This window comes from Dreissena polymorpha, chromosome 1 (genome assembly GCF_020536995.1).
Source record: "Dreissena polymorpha isolate Duluth1 chromosome 1, UMN_Dpol_1.0, whole genome shotgun sequence".
NCBI classification, from domain to species: domain Eukaryota; kingdom Metazoa; phylum Mollusca; class Bivalvia; order Myida; family Dreissenidae; genus Dreissena; species Dreissena polymorpha.
Window position 1 is genome coordinate 118,504,430 of NC_068355.1, and position 14,574 is coordinate 118,519,003.

At 34.1% G+C, this 14,574-nt stretch overlaps 2 protein-coding genes across 3 annotated transcripts in view; one reads left to right on the top strand and one right to left on the bottom strand.

Annotated features, from left to right (window-relative positions):
* LOC127846669 (uncharacterized) overlaps window positions 1–14,574 on the top strand; it is a 337,381-nt gene that overhangs the window by 219,056 nt on the left and 103,751 nt on the right. The window lies entirely within an intron of this gene.
* Window positions 5,412–13,625, bottom strand: LOC127846593 (beta-1,3-galactosyl-O-glycosyl-glycoprotein beta-1,6-N-acetylglucosaminyltransferase-like). The gene is made up of 4 exons (XM_052378034.1): window positions 13,408–13,625; window positions 11,413–12,236; window positions 10,089–10,330; window positions 5,412–7,136 (listed from the first exon to the last, which is right to left on the bottom strand). The coding sequence occupies exons 2-4, from the start codon at window positions 12,177–12,179 to the stop codon at window positions 6,796–6,798; spliced, it is 1,350 nt and encodes a 449-aa protein (XP_052233994.1). The 5' UTR covers window positions 12,180–12,236; window positions 13,408–13,625; the 3' UTR covers window positions 5,412–6,795.

Genomic DNA, 14,574 nt, shown 5'->3' on the forward strand with positions numbered 1-14,574 from the left:
CAATATACTGTACACGAATTTTATTCCCGTCCAAAATCAGAAGTCGTAAAACGCGCTACGGAATACGAAACCAAATTCTCACTGAACACAACCGGCCTCAAAATGTTTTTTAGTTGGAGTTTCGATAATATAGAGGCAATTTTACATATATTGAAATAAATTTCAAAATAATTAATTTGAAATCAAAGCATTGAAGGGGCTGCAGTTGTTCGCTCTTTGAACGTATTTAATATTACTAAAAAAAAACAGGACACGAAGTTCGACTTTTGAACACCAAGGCAATGTAATTTACGTTTAATTGTCTACAGTGGTGAAATTTTGAAAAAGGAGGAAAATGCCATTGATTTACAATCTCTCTTAATTTTATACAGGATTCACACAAACTTCACTTATTATTACAAAGATGAAAACAGAAATTCAACGTATATCTAAGTTGGCGCTAAAGAAAAGTCTGTGAGTCTAAATACAAATGAACCACACAATAATTCTAATAATAAATGTATTGGTATCAACGAGCATTGTGAATGAAAATATTTTAAAAATATTAAATATTTTAGCCTGAAATTAAATGCTTCATTGAACGTATTTCCATTTCATTTTTATTCATTTTCATGTACTGACATTAACGCGTAACTTCTCTGCTCCTCTTTTCCACCCGTCACCAATATTTTATGAACGTACCGTCTACTGCAATGTTTAATTCGAAAATTAACGTATGTTTTCTATAGTTGCTATGGTTCAATACTCTTTCATCGTGTGCATTTATTCTGATTTAAATTTTGCATCCTAAAATCCTGAATTGCACGTCTATATTTAGTTACAGCACCTGGTCTGTTGCAACACGCACGCTTTTCATGCAAGGAACTTGATATACGACAGCAACTATTTCGAACTCTTATAAAAACACGTTTTTTAGATGCGTTCAAAGGGACTTTAATCAGCAAATATAAACGAATTGCTAAACAAATGCGAAATGTACATGTACTGAAATTAAATTGCTACCGCGTAGATGCTTTCAAGGTTGTTGCGCTGCATATATGGCCTCTTTAGACGCCACAAGCTGTCAACCCGAACCCAAGAACGGTTTCCCCAGCACGTTGTGCGAATTGGGTACCGCCGTCCTTCGACACTTCCATTATCATCATAAGGCCACCCATTCGAAATCCTGGCCTGTTTTTTTTTGTCCAAGGTCCGCCACGCCCGTCTTCTATGCTGCCACCTCCGCTGTCCCCGTTCCTCTTCCGGCGATGTAGTGAAGCCACTATCTAACTACGGACAATTAACAGAGCCACCCAAGGAAGTTCCCATATCCGACCCTCCTCAGGCGATGTAAGGAAACCACTATCCTCATACGGACAATTACCATTCCGCTTGGCGATCCTTCGGAGTCTCCATGGAAATCTTCTGCGAGTGACTCTCCCCCCGATCGCAACGTGCATGCTCCAGCTGCTGACCGAGCTCTGTTAAACTATTGAATACTATATTATTTATAAGATTATCTTGTTGTTGTTTTTTTCTTTTTCATTTTCAACTTTAATCGCGAGCTGACAGATTCAATTGCTATTAGCGATTTTGTCGATCGGAAACGCTAAAATATCGTGGCTTTGAAATGAATTTAGAAAAATACGCTTTAAATAATTTGATGAAACAAAAAGATTTTAATTGTTGTTGTTTCTTTTTGTTACTTGTTTGTCGCATAATTACACATGTATTCAAACCACACGTAAATGTTTGTAATACGGGAGATTAAATCATATGTGTCCTCAATTTGCTTATTATGAGTTTATTTTTTAGCATCGAAGTATATGGTATTGAATTATTTTTTATTAGCATGCAGTTTTCTTTAGACATGCAGTTTTTTCGTCACATTTAAATAATACTTTTCTAGCCGCGTCATGCGAAAATAGGTCTTAAGGCGTGTGGGCTAGCGTAGCTAAACCCCTGTCTGCGCAGTTGCGCAAGGGTTCGTGGTCTCATTATGTATCTGCTGACCTAGTGCGAGATGCACAGGCTGGACCATAGCTACGCTGGCCGCATATGGCATAAGATCCATTTTCGCATGACGCGGAACTATAAAAATATCATTGTTTCTTGTAAATGGAACATCTGGGCACAATACTTTTCGATAAGAAATTGAAGTCAACTGTGTTCTTAATTAGCGAACAGGCAAATTTCGGTAGCATTTCAGTTTTTCAAGAACGACTTCCATAACGACTGAAGAGTACGTCAAACATTTGTGGTTAGATAATGAAACTATTTCCGTCTTATATTGACACTATATTTTTCGGTAGTTTTTGTTTCTAATCTTGAAAGCAATACTGTGTTATAAACGTGTATCGATGGCCCATTAGCAAATTTTGGTAGAATTTCAGTCTTTCAAGACGGCATACATTTGTGGTTAGATCGACATTTTCGACATTATTTAAAGGGAGACCGGACTGTAAAATGGGTTCTATCATTGTAAAGATTTTGTTCTTGGGATGAAATATTCTAAATTGTAATCCCTATGATTAACATAGAAAACATTAACCGAACGCTAATTCCTGTTGATGAAGCAGAGCAAAAAGACCTGGAAGTACAGATGGTTAATGGATGATGTTCCTTATGATAGTTCTAGGTACTAGTTGGTTTGTCTTTTTGGTACATCGAATAGCATATTTATTTATTTTCATTAATAAAATGGGGTTAACTGAGTTATCCTGCTCCGTTGTTCAATCTACAGGAAATGTTAACATAAGCACATACACTGTATTTGATACATGTATGCCAGTGACCCTTAACTGCAATTTGGGTTACAATTAATAGTCTGGGGTTGTTTTAATTTCTGACAGGTTTCTGCACACGGTACAATAAGGTATTATCTTGTTATTTTTATCAGTAGTTAATTACAATGGTAATGAACTAGTATCGAGCAGATGGTCATTGAACGTTATAATAAAAATAAAGATTGTCTCTATTAGTTATAAATCGGCAATTTATTGCTTTTATTTTATTTATAAAGTCAATTTATAACTACATTAGCGGATAGGGAAGGTGTGAACTGTAGAGCGAATACTGGCAGAATCCCCCTCCCCCCTCCCGAAACCTTTATCCTGCGTTATCTCGGCAGTCTCGTTACGCGTGATTTGACTATGTCGAAATCGTAAATATTGAAACTATTTTCTTCTTATCATGACACTATATTTTTCGGTAGTTTTTGTCTCTCATCTTGAAAGCAATACTGTGGTATCAACCTGTATCGATAGCCCATTGTTTCTACCCGGACGATTTAGTACCGAGTTAAAATGCAAATTATTATTTAAACACATATCACACACACAATAATATCGAAAATGATCAACCCAAACAGTTTTGTTGTTTTCTGTTCAGTTTTAGCGAAAGTTGATAAATTATTTCCGATTGTCACGAGTTTTCCCAAATGAACAGCTTTTCAATTATAATAAAAACAATAATGAAATGGAATTCATATTAATATTAAAATAAAGCGTTTTTCTTTTATTATATTTTTGATAGATTTATTTGTTTTTCTTCCGGTCATCTGATAAAGAATCGGCCGTTATTAATGTTGGTAATTAATAGCCTCATCTGCGCACGTGTATGTGTGAATTTATAGAAGTCCTGCTGCATATTTCGCAGCTATATCAAATTCCCCACCCCATCCCGCCGCTGTACTGTGTATTGCAATCTCGTCAGCAGTCGTTTTATTTTCCATGATCTATTAATAGTTTCAGATTTGGAATAAACTGTACTGCGCAAAATTACCACTTAAATGACGTAGCACGTGGTGGGCTATTTTAATAATTAATAAACTTTCTCTTCCACGACACGTACAATTGACTTGTACATTGCATACAATATTAAGCGCCCATTACTATCACTTGCTAACAAAAGGTTAGTTAATTTGCATGATACAAACAGTATTGAACTGGCAAAATAGAAATTGCTATAAAAAACAACAGCATATAGTTTCAAGGGTATGTGCAAATATTAAATAGGTCACGATGTAATGCATCACTAATTTGAGGTACAAAATATGCACTGTATCATGGTTTGATTGTACATTTTATCAGCACATTGTCATTTTGACTACTAATATTAAGATAAAGGAAAATAATACTAAAATTCTAATAAATAAGGTTTATCTTTGTTTTTATTTGATCAACACGTACTTGGGAAAATCGTGCTTGGGGTACACGAAATGTTCAATTAATTAAACATGCAAGTCACTGTAATATGCTTCAAGCTACTTTCGGCACAAAGAATTAGAACTGGTCACCATCCAGTATTTCTCGACCCAATGCTCGTGAACGATAGTTTTGACTCCAGAACGTTCAGTCACTTCTTTAATCATGTCACAATAACGTTGTTGGACGTTTCGCTTATGAATCTTGTGAAAGGAAGCGATGTCGAAAATTAGATGGTGATGGCCATTTCAAAATTCATGCCTCTAAGCATCTAAAAGATAAAGTCATACATATCACCCAAAACGAAGCAGTTACTAAACAGGAACGGGATGAGAAAATACCGACATATTTGGATAAGATGGGTCGTATAACAGCTGACGACACAATGTGTTATAATGAAACATGTTCAACGCTTGGAACACACGTGGTTGCTATATCGACGACATTAAGTGAATACTAACCTATTGAAAAAAGCTTAAAAGCAGACAGATTGTGATCCAGTTCGTTGAAAAAGAATGGACTTATTACTACTGTGAAAGTATGAACCATGTTCAAAGCAAAAAGTTAACTGCAAAGCTAAACCGCCTACAAAATTTGTCACATTGACCCGCGAGCTTTTAAATGGACAGTACAGACAGTTGTAAAGTGCAATAGTGTGGGTAGGCGACTGTCAAAAAGACATGCGCGTTTCTACAGAACGAAGACAGAGCGAATGACAATGGCGGAAAATCAAAGGAGTGGACACTTCCGACGACTTTTTGCGTTTGTTGCAAAAGACGAAAGATAGCCACCGAAAGTTTGACAGATTTTACGACTCCACTTTACATCGACGACCAGATTTAACGTTAGCGTAAAAGACAGTACCGCGTTAATTATATGAGGGACAGTAACGATAATGTTGACAGGGACGGGCAGACTGAACACAGTTATGTTATTTTCGTTTATGTTAGTGCTGTAATGTTGAGACATTTTGAATATGGTTCCACGTCATGAATATTTTACTGCTTACGGAATTGTACGTTTTTAAGGATATGTTCGCACCCTAATTGTGAACTGATATTGTGCACTGAAATAAATAAAGTTTATTTTAGAATTAACATTGATGTAATCGTTGATATAATTGCAATTGGCAGTTTAAGTAAAGCTTATGTCTCGTATTGTATATTATGATAATTATTACTATTAGTTAAAATGTTCATGTCGTAATGATTATAAAGAAAACTAAAACATATTTATTTATTCATTTTAAATTTAAGATTTATTTATTTATTAATCGTATATGAATTTATTTATATATCATATTATTTCTGTAAATACATATGATTGTCTATGTACAATGCGTCAATTTCATAAAATATACAACTACTACCCATGAAATCAGTTTGAAAAAAAATATTTAAAGGGAAAGCTAAAAAACACAACAGTTATTCTTATGTTCTAAGCATAGGCACCTCTCCATGTAAAGAAATATGAATAAAAATATGTTAAAATTATAAAAAGAGTAAACACAATTATGTAGCATACATTACATCAACCGATCAAAATCTTTTTTTTTTCTTAAAAAAAAACAACAACAAAACACAATACACAGTATGTCTAGAAATAGATTGTTTCATATGCCATATGCAAATAATGCAATAAAAATTAAAAGTACACATAAAACATCAAAGATAAAGACTTATGTTCAAGACATACGAACGTGTTTAAAAGAATCCGAGACACCTAGTAATGCTCGATTGGTCATTGTCGGCTCGGGAACTACTTACATGTACCCCGAGTACTCTTAAGTATACTTACATGTACCCCGGGTACGGTAAATATACTTAATCATACCCGGTCGATATTAGATTGTACCCGAGTTGTATTCCCGCCCAAAATTCGGTGTCGTAAAACGCGCAACCGATTATCATAAACAAACTTGTCTTTAAAAAAACTGCATCAACATGCTTTTTGGGTATGAGTTTCGATAATATTGAGGTCGTTTTACAGAAAATTTATATACATGTGAATATAATTAATTAAAAAAAAGCCGACAACGACCGATTAAGCGTTAAATTTCCCGGGTACGTTTTAGTATATTCACCGTACCCGGGGTACATGTAAGTAGAACCCGAGCCGACAATGACCAATCGAGCCATAGTACAGGTGCTAAATACGGATAAGAAGATAGAGTTGTATTTTGAAAGACAATATTGTTCTCATAAAAAAAACACTAATCTAAAAAATAAAAAACATTAATTCCATGTGTATCAATGAATTGGTCTTTGCAATTGTGAGTTCTCCATCAGACTCAAGCTAATTGAACTGGGTCTTATATCATATTGGTTTGGGTAGTTTCAGACCATCTCCTTGCTGTCCATGTTGCAACCAATTTTGAGATAACGACTGGCATCTGATACTTTAAGATACGTTATATGCATGTATGCACGTTAGTGATATTGGACTATTGCAATAAGAATCAAAAGTAAACATAAAACATAAATACTACTGTTTAAGACATGTATTACAGAATCTAAGAAAACTATCTAATGGTGTTAAAATGCGTTGAAATTTGTTTTGAACGTGTTATTTATGGGTCTTATGTCATATTGTCAGCATAGCTCCAGGTCATCTATGTGTTGTCCATGTTTAAACCAATTTTGTTCCTGACAAAGCCGAAAGTTCCATAATAAGTTGCGTCAAAAGAAATATTCCCGAGGTATATGTCTCGGGTGCGGTTGGCGATAAGTTCTTCAAGACAATCGTAACCATATGGGTGGAAGTTTTGGTAGAATTTGTTCACAAAGAGTTTCTTGCTGTTGGCCAGGTCCGGTAGGTCGCCCGGGCCAATGATGCAGATTTGGCGCACACGTTTGCCGTGGCACTCCAGTCCACTCCACTCTTTTGAGGTCATACCCCAGTTCTTGAACCGTGCCATAAACGGCTTAATCACATCGTCTGTCTTGGGATCACCTGCAATGATATCATATACTGGACATATATCCATAAAAGCCACGAAACATATTTTATTAAAATTGCAAATAAAGCTACCACAAAAAAGGGACAATAAATATTTATACCAAGATTAATATGGGCTTGTTCATAGGTTAGTAAAATGACAATGGAAAAATGATTCCAAAAAGAATTGATATATGCAGCAATCCTACTCCTATATCATCCTATATCGCAATCCTATATCAAATCAGCGGTTATTTTACTAATTGCTCTTTAAGAGGCATAAGACGGCTACACTCATCCATGTCATATTAGTGACTCGCAAGCCATTTGCATGGTTGGGTAGTACTGTTCGATTTGAAATTGTATGTAATAACTATTACATATATGTACTATGTGTCACTTAAAAAAACATGAAACTAACTATGTACATTTAGAAAACAAATGTAACAAACACTTGTTCATTTATTGAAAATCATCAATAAAAATTATAAAGAGTTTTTAACAGTTATCGATAATTTGGAAAACAAAACATATGACATCACCATAGGATTAACTACATCTCATCCGGCTTGGTATGCAATCCATAGGGCATGTCTATTGTTTTATTTAATAGCTTTCCTAGTTATTATTATCATTTTAAGACATAACGGGGTACATTTTTTATATGTAATTATTCTCATGCAATACTTTTGAACACGGCTACATATACGCGCGTAAAATAAAGAGATAGTTTTGCAAATTACATGGTAACTATGATCTTTCATTAAATTAACATCGACGTATAAAATTGTTTTACTAATGTGTTTGCTTAAAAAGATGGACAACTCTTGAATGTATTACACAGCAATGTTCAGAAAAGTGTTTTCACACAGCAGTGTTTTCACACAGCAGTGTTCAGGTAAGTATTTGTTTTGTTACACGCTTCTCTAATATAATTTGCTAGTATTCTAAGCTCATTTTTATTGTCCCCTACCGGTTTCACCGGACTTATGGTTTGCGCTATGTGCGTCTGTGAGTCATACGGTCTATTGAAGTGCAAAAATATTTATATTTTTTTCATACTACCAAGAATTTTTAATCATTTAGAAATACAACGAAATTCGTCTTCATTAGCAATTTCGTTACAACATATACACTATCGTTCGAGTCGAGGAATATTTTAGTACCATGTTGACCAATGTGCATTATAAGCGAACAAACAAGTCATCTTATGTTTTGCAATATGTATTAGGATTTGGAAAGAATGTCGCAATGTGATTCATATCATACACAGGCTTAACAAGTCCATACCGATCCTATAAATACACATAAGCGAACTTTTTAATTGAAATAAAAACACATTTAAATCGACAGCTTTAACATATCCAATACATAAGAAAACAAGTTATTGTTAAAAAGCTTCTTAAGATTCGTTTCGGTATTTGAGACTTTAAACCATTCTGTTTTTACTTCTAATTTCGCGATTTGTACAGGTTATATCATTTTACATATATTTTTACAAAAACGTAAATTTGTTAACATATCAATTTAACAAATGCATACAGTAAAGGATTTTTTCCTATCGTCAAACGTGCATTGTCGAAATAAACCACTGTGGAATAAATTTTCCTCTATTTCGGCAGTGCTAAAATATAGCTGTCACGCGCGGCGGAGAATGGTCATATTACTCGGAATCAACTGTAAAGTAATCATTTTTAGTAAAATCGAATCAGGTTCAACAAAACAAACAATTTGATACCAAGATGTAATATATTTTTAACACATAATGCAACTCAAAAAGCAAAAAAACATTATTTACAAATATTAAGTGCGCGTACTCGTGACGTCATTATTAACACGTCATACGTCACAATGCATGTTCTTTCACGCTTAAGCTGCAGTTGTTCGGCAAGTTTTTTCATTATTTCTTAAAAATCTGGGACGTAGAGGTATGATAAACAGATAAAAAGGTTAGTACCTGATCTTTTTGTGATGTATTAGGCTCGGCACGATTAAATAATGAAACAATGTTTGCTTAAAATAACTTTGGGATTGTTCGTGTAGTTCGATTTTCCTATTCTATTTTTAAAGAAATAATTTACGACTAAGAAAATTGATGGGATAAATCGAATAAATTTTGCTCGGCATAAAAATCTGAACCACTCGCCAAGGCTCGTGGTTCAGATTTTCTAAGCCTCGCAAAATAAACTTTGCTTTATTCGGCACCGACCTAGTATTCTCTATTTGCGCAAATGATATTTAACATTTTCATAAAAAAAAACAAATTTGACAAATTAATTTTCAGTTTCCTATAAAATAAATGTAAATAACATTTCTATTACGAAAATTAGTTTATTAAATTATTAAAATGTATTGTTCTTCAACGAACGTTTATTAATATAAAGAAGTGAAACTCCAGCTGCTGGAGCAGTATTGAATTCTCATTAAAAACAATCAGTTGGTCCTTTATTTAAGGAAAGTGACCGATTGCCCAAACAATACAAAACAGCACAATACAGCACAATACAAACCAACATAAACACAAAATATGAATAAAGCTGGTAAGACATAGTTATCCTGGCCTTTATTAATTTTCGCAAAACTTTCGGAATAGTCAAAAAGAAAACCAAGTAGACACGAAAACTCCAATACTACCGTCGAGGCGACATACAGGTATTTTAACAGCGCCATAACAGTCGGTTGTTAATTATGTATTTAAAATCTAGCTTATTTTCAACAGTTGTTTAACACACTCAAATCAGCTACAAAATGAAACAAATGCTTAATGTATATCAATTGTGGGGATAAATAAAAAAATAATTGTATGAACATGTCCTTACAAATATCTAGCATATTAAACAAAATATTTAAAATATATCTCAAGAAGGGATAAATCAAATTTATCGTATAGAACAGGTCCTTACGAATATCTATCATATTGCTATAACCGGATGTAGGTCAACATAGCAATAGTTTAACTACCCATACCCAAATAAGAACCGGGCACACGGAGATGAGGGTTATGATTGAGCGTTGCAAAAAATGTTTCGTCGGGTACATCCGTCTGTCTCGTCCAGTTCAGGAGGTCGTGGGCTCGCTGATCGTGCAATACGTAGTCCACAAATCCTCTGTTTACCACCACGTGAACAGACGCCTTGATTGGTGAGATGTTGTGCGGCGGCGCACCCGCTGTTTTCCACCGCCATTTATAAAAGTGCTTAATTTCGGACCTGAAATTATTTTACTCGGGTTGATAGAATCAAGTAGATAACAAAAAAGTTTTATTTTCACAATTTTCACTTACTTTGATACGTATAATATTAAAAATTGAACATTCTTGGTATTTTATAGCTGCACAAACTGTCGCGGAAATTTCGCCTTAACACGCCAGGCAATCGGTGTAACCAATCAGATTGAAGCGTTTACGTGAAAATAAAAGAAGTAGTAATTTAAATATTTGGGATAAAAATAGTAATTAATGTCTAAGTACTGATAAAAATTGGTTGATAATTACTTTCGCAAATGCAAATTGCAAACTAACATTTAACCTAACTTTTAATTCTTATATCGATACTTTATTATTTAATGAGCACGATATAACTTAATTTAAATTTGTATTTCTTATGTTGTTCTAAATTGGAAATATGGTAAAAAACAAAACACACTGGTAACAGGCTTTTTCCGCCCTATGCCACGGGTCCGAAATTCGGCCCCATTCCCAATGCAAATCTGGTTGTTTTTTTCCCAATTGAAAAAAAAATATTCCAAATTTCAAAAAAAAAAAAAAATTTTTTTTTTTTTTTTTTTTACCTTAAAATATATAAGTTAACCTGATCCGGTGTAGAAAATAGAAAGTGTTGCATAATTAAATTATCTATTGCCTTGAATTTGTTTTAAAAACTGTAAAATATGTTAATGATTATTTAAGACTTTCCTTATTTTCCTCAAAATCCGGCGCTTCGCCAGGCCTTTTCCCCAAATTCAGATAAAAAAAACCTGCACTTATCTCACATGTTCATAATACTTTGTAAAATTTTAATAATAAGTTATCAAAATAGTCATTATTTACCAGTTATCGGCTTCTTTGAAATATAAGAGACACTATTTACATGCGATAATTTTTCCCAATTGAGCCAAGTTTGCAAATAATTTTTTTCCCAAAATGGGGGTTTTCACGACGCGAAATTCCCAAAATTCCAGTGTGGCCTATTCCCAAAATGAAGCGGAAAAAGCCTGGGTAATTATAATTAATTAATCTAATAAAACATAAAAAATGGACCATGCATTAAATAACGTTAATAATTCACCATACCTACTAGCAATCCCCTGGATATCGTTTGCTCCGTTGTAGGCTTGCAGAATACGTACGAGCTCGTAGTTTGTTCTCAACGGGAACTCCTGACCAGTCAAGTTGATAAAATACTTCCACGACGCACTTTTATTCCAAAGCTCCTTCATGCATTGCAATTCTGGCTCGAGAACGGTCATTGTGCCCCACTGTACGTCAAAGCGTGTAAACGTCAGAAAAACATTTTCAAAGCAATTCACAATTAACGACATGGCGTCGTAAATGGTGTGATCTGTTTTGGCGTCAACGTGTATACAATAATAGTTCTGTGGTCTGTAAATTGCGCGAAGAAGTCTCTCAGATTGTTCGATGTCTTTGAACATAAGCAGACTAAACGCTATCGGAAATTTGCGTTCAACTTCCGTTAAATGGTGGTCAATATAGCCTCGCTGATTCTTAAAAGTGGAGCAGTTCCTTGCCATTTGTGAGTAGTTTTGAGGTTGAAGGAATCTTCGTACGTTTCTCTTGGTTTCTGCACGTCGTATCTCATCTTCATCACCTTGGATTATAGCATTGCAGTCAACATCTGTAACCATTCTAGTGGTATGAAAATAATGCCTGTGTGGTATAAGCTTCTCGTCCTTTACGCCAGGACCAGTCGAATATATTGACAGAGAACTTTGGAATGTTTGTATTGAGTTTAATTTGTTGTTAAGAATGTAAAGTCCAAAGGTCGACACAATTCCAAACAGGAGTGCATACTTGGAGGCATAGCGCCACCTGTATCTCATTATCTCATTTACACTAGTTTAACACGTGTATATCCAGAACACAAACTGAGTATGTCACTGAAACACATTAACATGACTGTAAAACACACCAACAACAATATACAAATGAGCCCAGCACTGGGAAAACGTTGCTACAATCATGTCGTTAAGTGCACAAAGGTTTATCAGGGACGACGCTTTCCGCTTCTATGGATTTTTTCTATGAAGTCTCTTCTGAACGAAACTCGGAAAGTGTGGTCACGTGTTAGCCTTTATGTTATGTACATACTAGTCTGGGACGACACTGCATTTAGTCCCGTTTCTCCCTTTAGCGTGAAATCAAATTGTATTAATACAAAATAATACAAAGAAGAACGTGTCCCTATATATATATATATATATATATATGTTTGAATACTTGTTTAAGGACGTAACATAAGCTATTAGTTTTTAAATTACATTGTCTTACATGAGATTGCATATGCCTTGTTCAAATATCTTCTATTGAAAACGAAATATATATAGGATCTGGCACGAGTTATCATATCACACCATATTTTATTAAACGAGTTCTGGAATGTTGTTAGTAAGCGAGCCTTTAGATTACTAACGAATTTCCAGGACGATTTTGATAAAATATGGTATGAAATGACAACGAGTGTCAGATCTTTTTATCACATGCTTTTAAATGAGCAAATTAAGTAAATATTAACGCAAACATTATGATAAATCCCGAAAATTGTTTCCATTTCGTGGCGTCATTTGACGTTGCAACGTCATTTCAGCAAAATAACAAAATGTGATTGGTCAATCGAACGAAAAATAAGCAAATGAAAAAGCTTAAAAAGTATATTACACATGTGTTAAATAAAAATATTCGTATGGTTATCTTACAGGGTATGGCACTACTACTACTACGCGCTATTACTACTGCTACTGCTACTACTACTACTACTACTACTACTACTACTACTACTACTACTACTACTACTACTGCTACTGCTACTGCTACTGCTACTACTACTGCTACCACTACCACTACAGTAGTAGTAGTAGAAGTAGTAGAAGTAGTAGTAATGGTAGTGGTGGTGGTAGTAGTAGTCGTAGTAGTAGTAGTAGTACTACATCAGCTACGTCTTTTACATAATTATTTGATAAAGCATTTCCCTCAATTTAAAACATTATCCTATATAATACATATATGTTTATCTATAAACATAAATCATAATGTGTAAGCGCTTTCGGTTACCTTTTTACTGTCCTCCGAAAAATAAATGTCCAGCATTACACTAGTCCCGTGATGACATGTTTTAAACTCTGCTTTTAACACCGTAGAGTTATACTGACTTATTAGGCTATGCAAAGTGTCGTATAGGTTGATCGAGGATTTTTTCGGTTACGCCTGGTTAATTAATGAAGAATGGAAATTATTTGACCAACACTAATCCAATGTCCAATACTGTCTCGTGTGTAAACACGCATTGAAGCTTGCGCAAAGATTCTATCTTTGAAATAGTTAAACTGTATGCCTTTAATCAGTCCTTTCTTGACATGTGCTGACTCGTTTCTAATCTGTTATAAACACGTTATTTAATCGTAGCAAGACCTAGTAAGGACATCGAGAGATTAGCAACGATCAAAACAAACGGACGGGTTGTTTATATCAACCATACAAAGCGTGACAAGATTATTACAATTAGATGGCTCACAAAAGTACTGATAATTACTTATTTTTAATCCCCATCTTAAATTAAATAGTTTCTTATATTTATCTATGATATTTGTTAAATTATTAAACTGTAAAAAGTAGAATTATCGAGTAAACTAAAAAAAATCAAACTTTGTCCTTGTGCCATTATTTATTTATTGGGAGCAGCAAGTGCATTTTAAACATAAACGAATTACTTTTAATTATAATAAGTAAGGTCTTATAAATTACTAAAATGTTTCCCGACAAAATGATACAGTCATTGAATGTTAGAAAATATGCAACAAATCACTGAAATGCTTAATACAATTTGAGAAATTGTACAGTGTGCTTTGCTATTTTACAGCATACTTGTTAAGCAAATATTTTATTTCATTAATGAAATACCTTGAAACCATTATTATTCGTCAGGCATTTTTGTTTTTGTCAGTGGACGGATTGACGATTTTTAAGATCCTACGGATAATTATTCCAATGTTTAAACAAAATTTCGACTGAATGGCCGAAGGCATGAGGCATTAAAATCCAACGTAAACTATGCATACATACTTCGTCTCTTTCGTATTCAATATAAATCCGGTTTTAACATAAACATAAAAACTTTAAAATATAAAAACAAACATGAATAAAAGAAAGAGAGCAAGAACCAACCAAGCAACCAATCAAGCAACCAACCAACACACGAACCAACACAAGAACAAACCAAAA

Coding starts and splice junctions, on each gene's coding strand:
- LOC127846593 (XM_052378034.1), bottom strand. CDS start 12,179: ATGAGATACAGGTGGCGCTATGCCTCCAAGTATGCACTCCTGTTTGGA. Junction 10,331..11,412: donor ATCCAGGGGATTGCTAGTAG/GTATGGTGAATT, acceptor AAATAATTTCAG/GTCCGAAATTAAGCACTTTT. Junction 7,137..10,088: donor TGTGCCCGGTTCTTATTTGG/GTATGGGTAGTT, acceptor ATATCATTGCAG/GTGATCCCAAGACAGACGAT.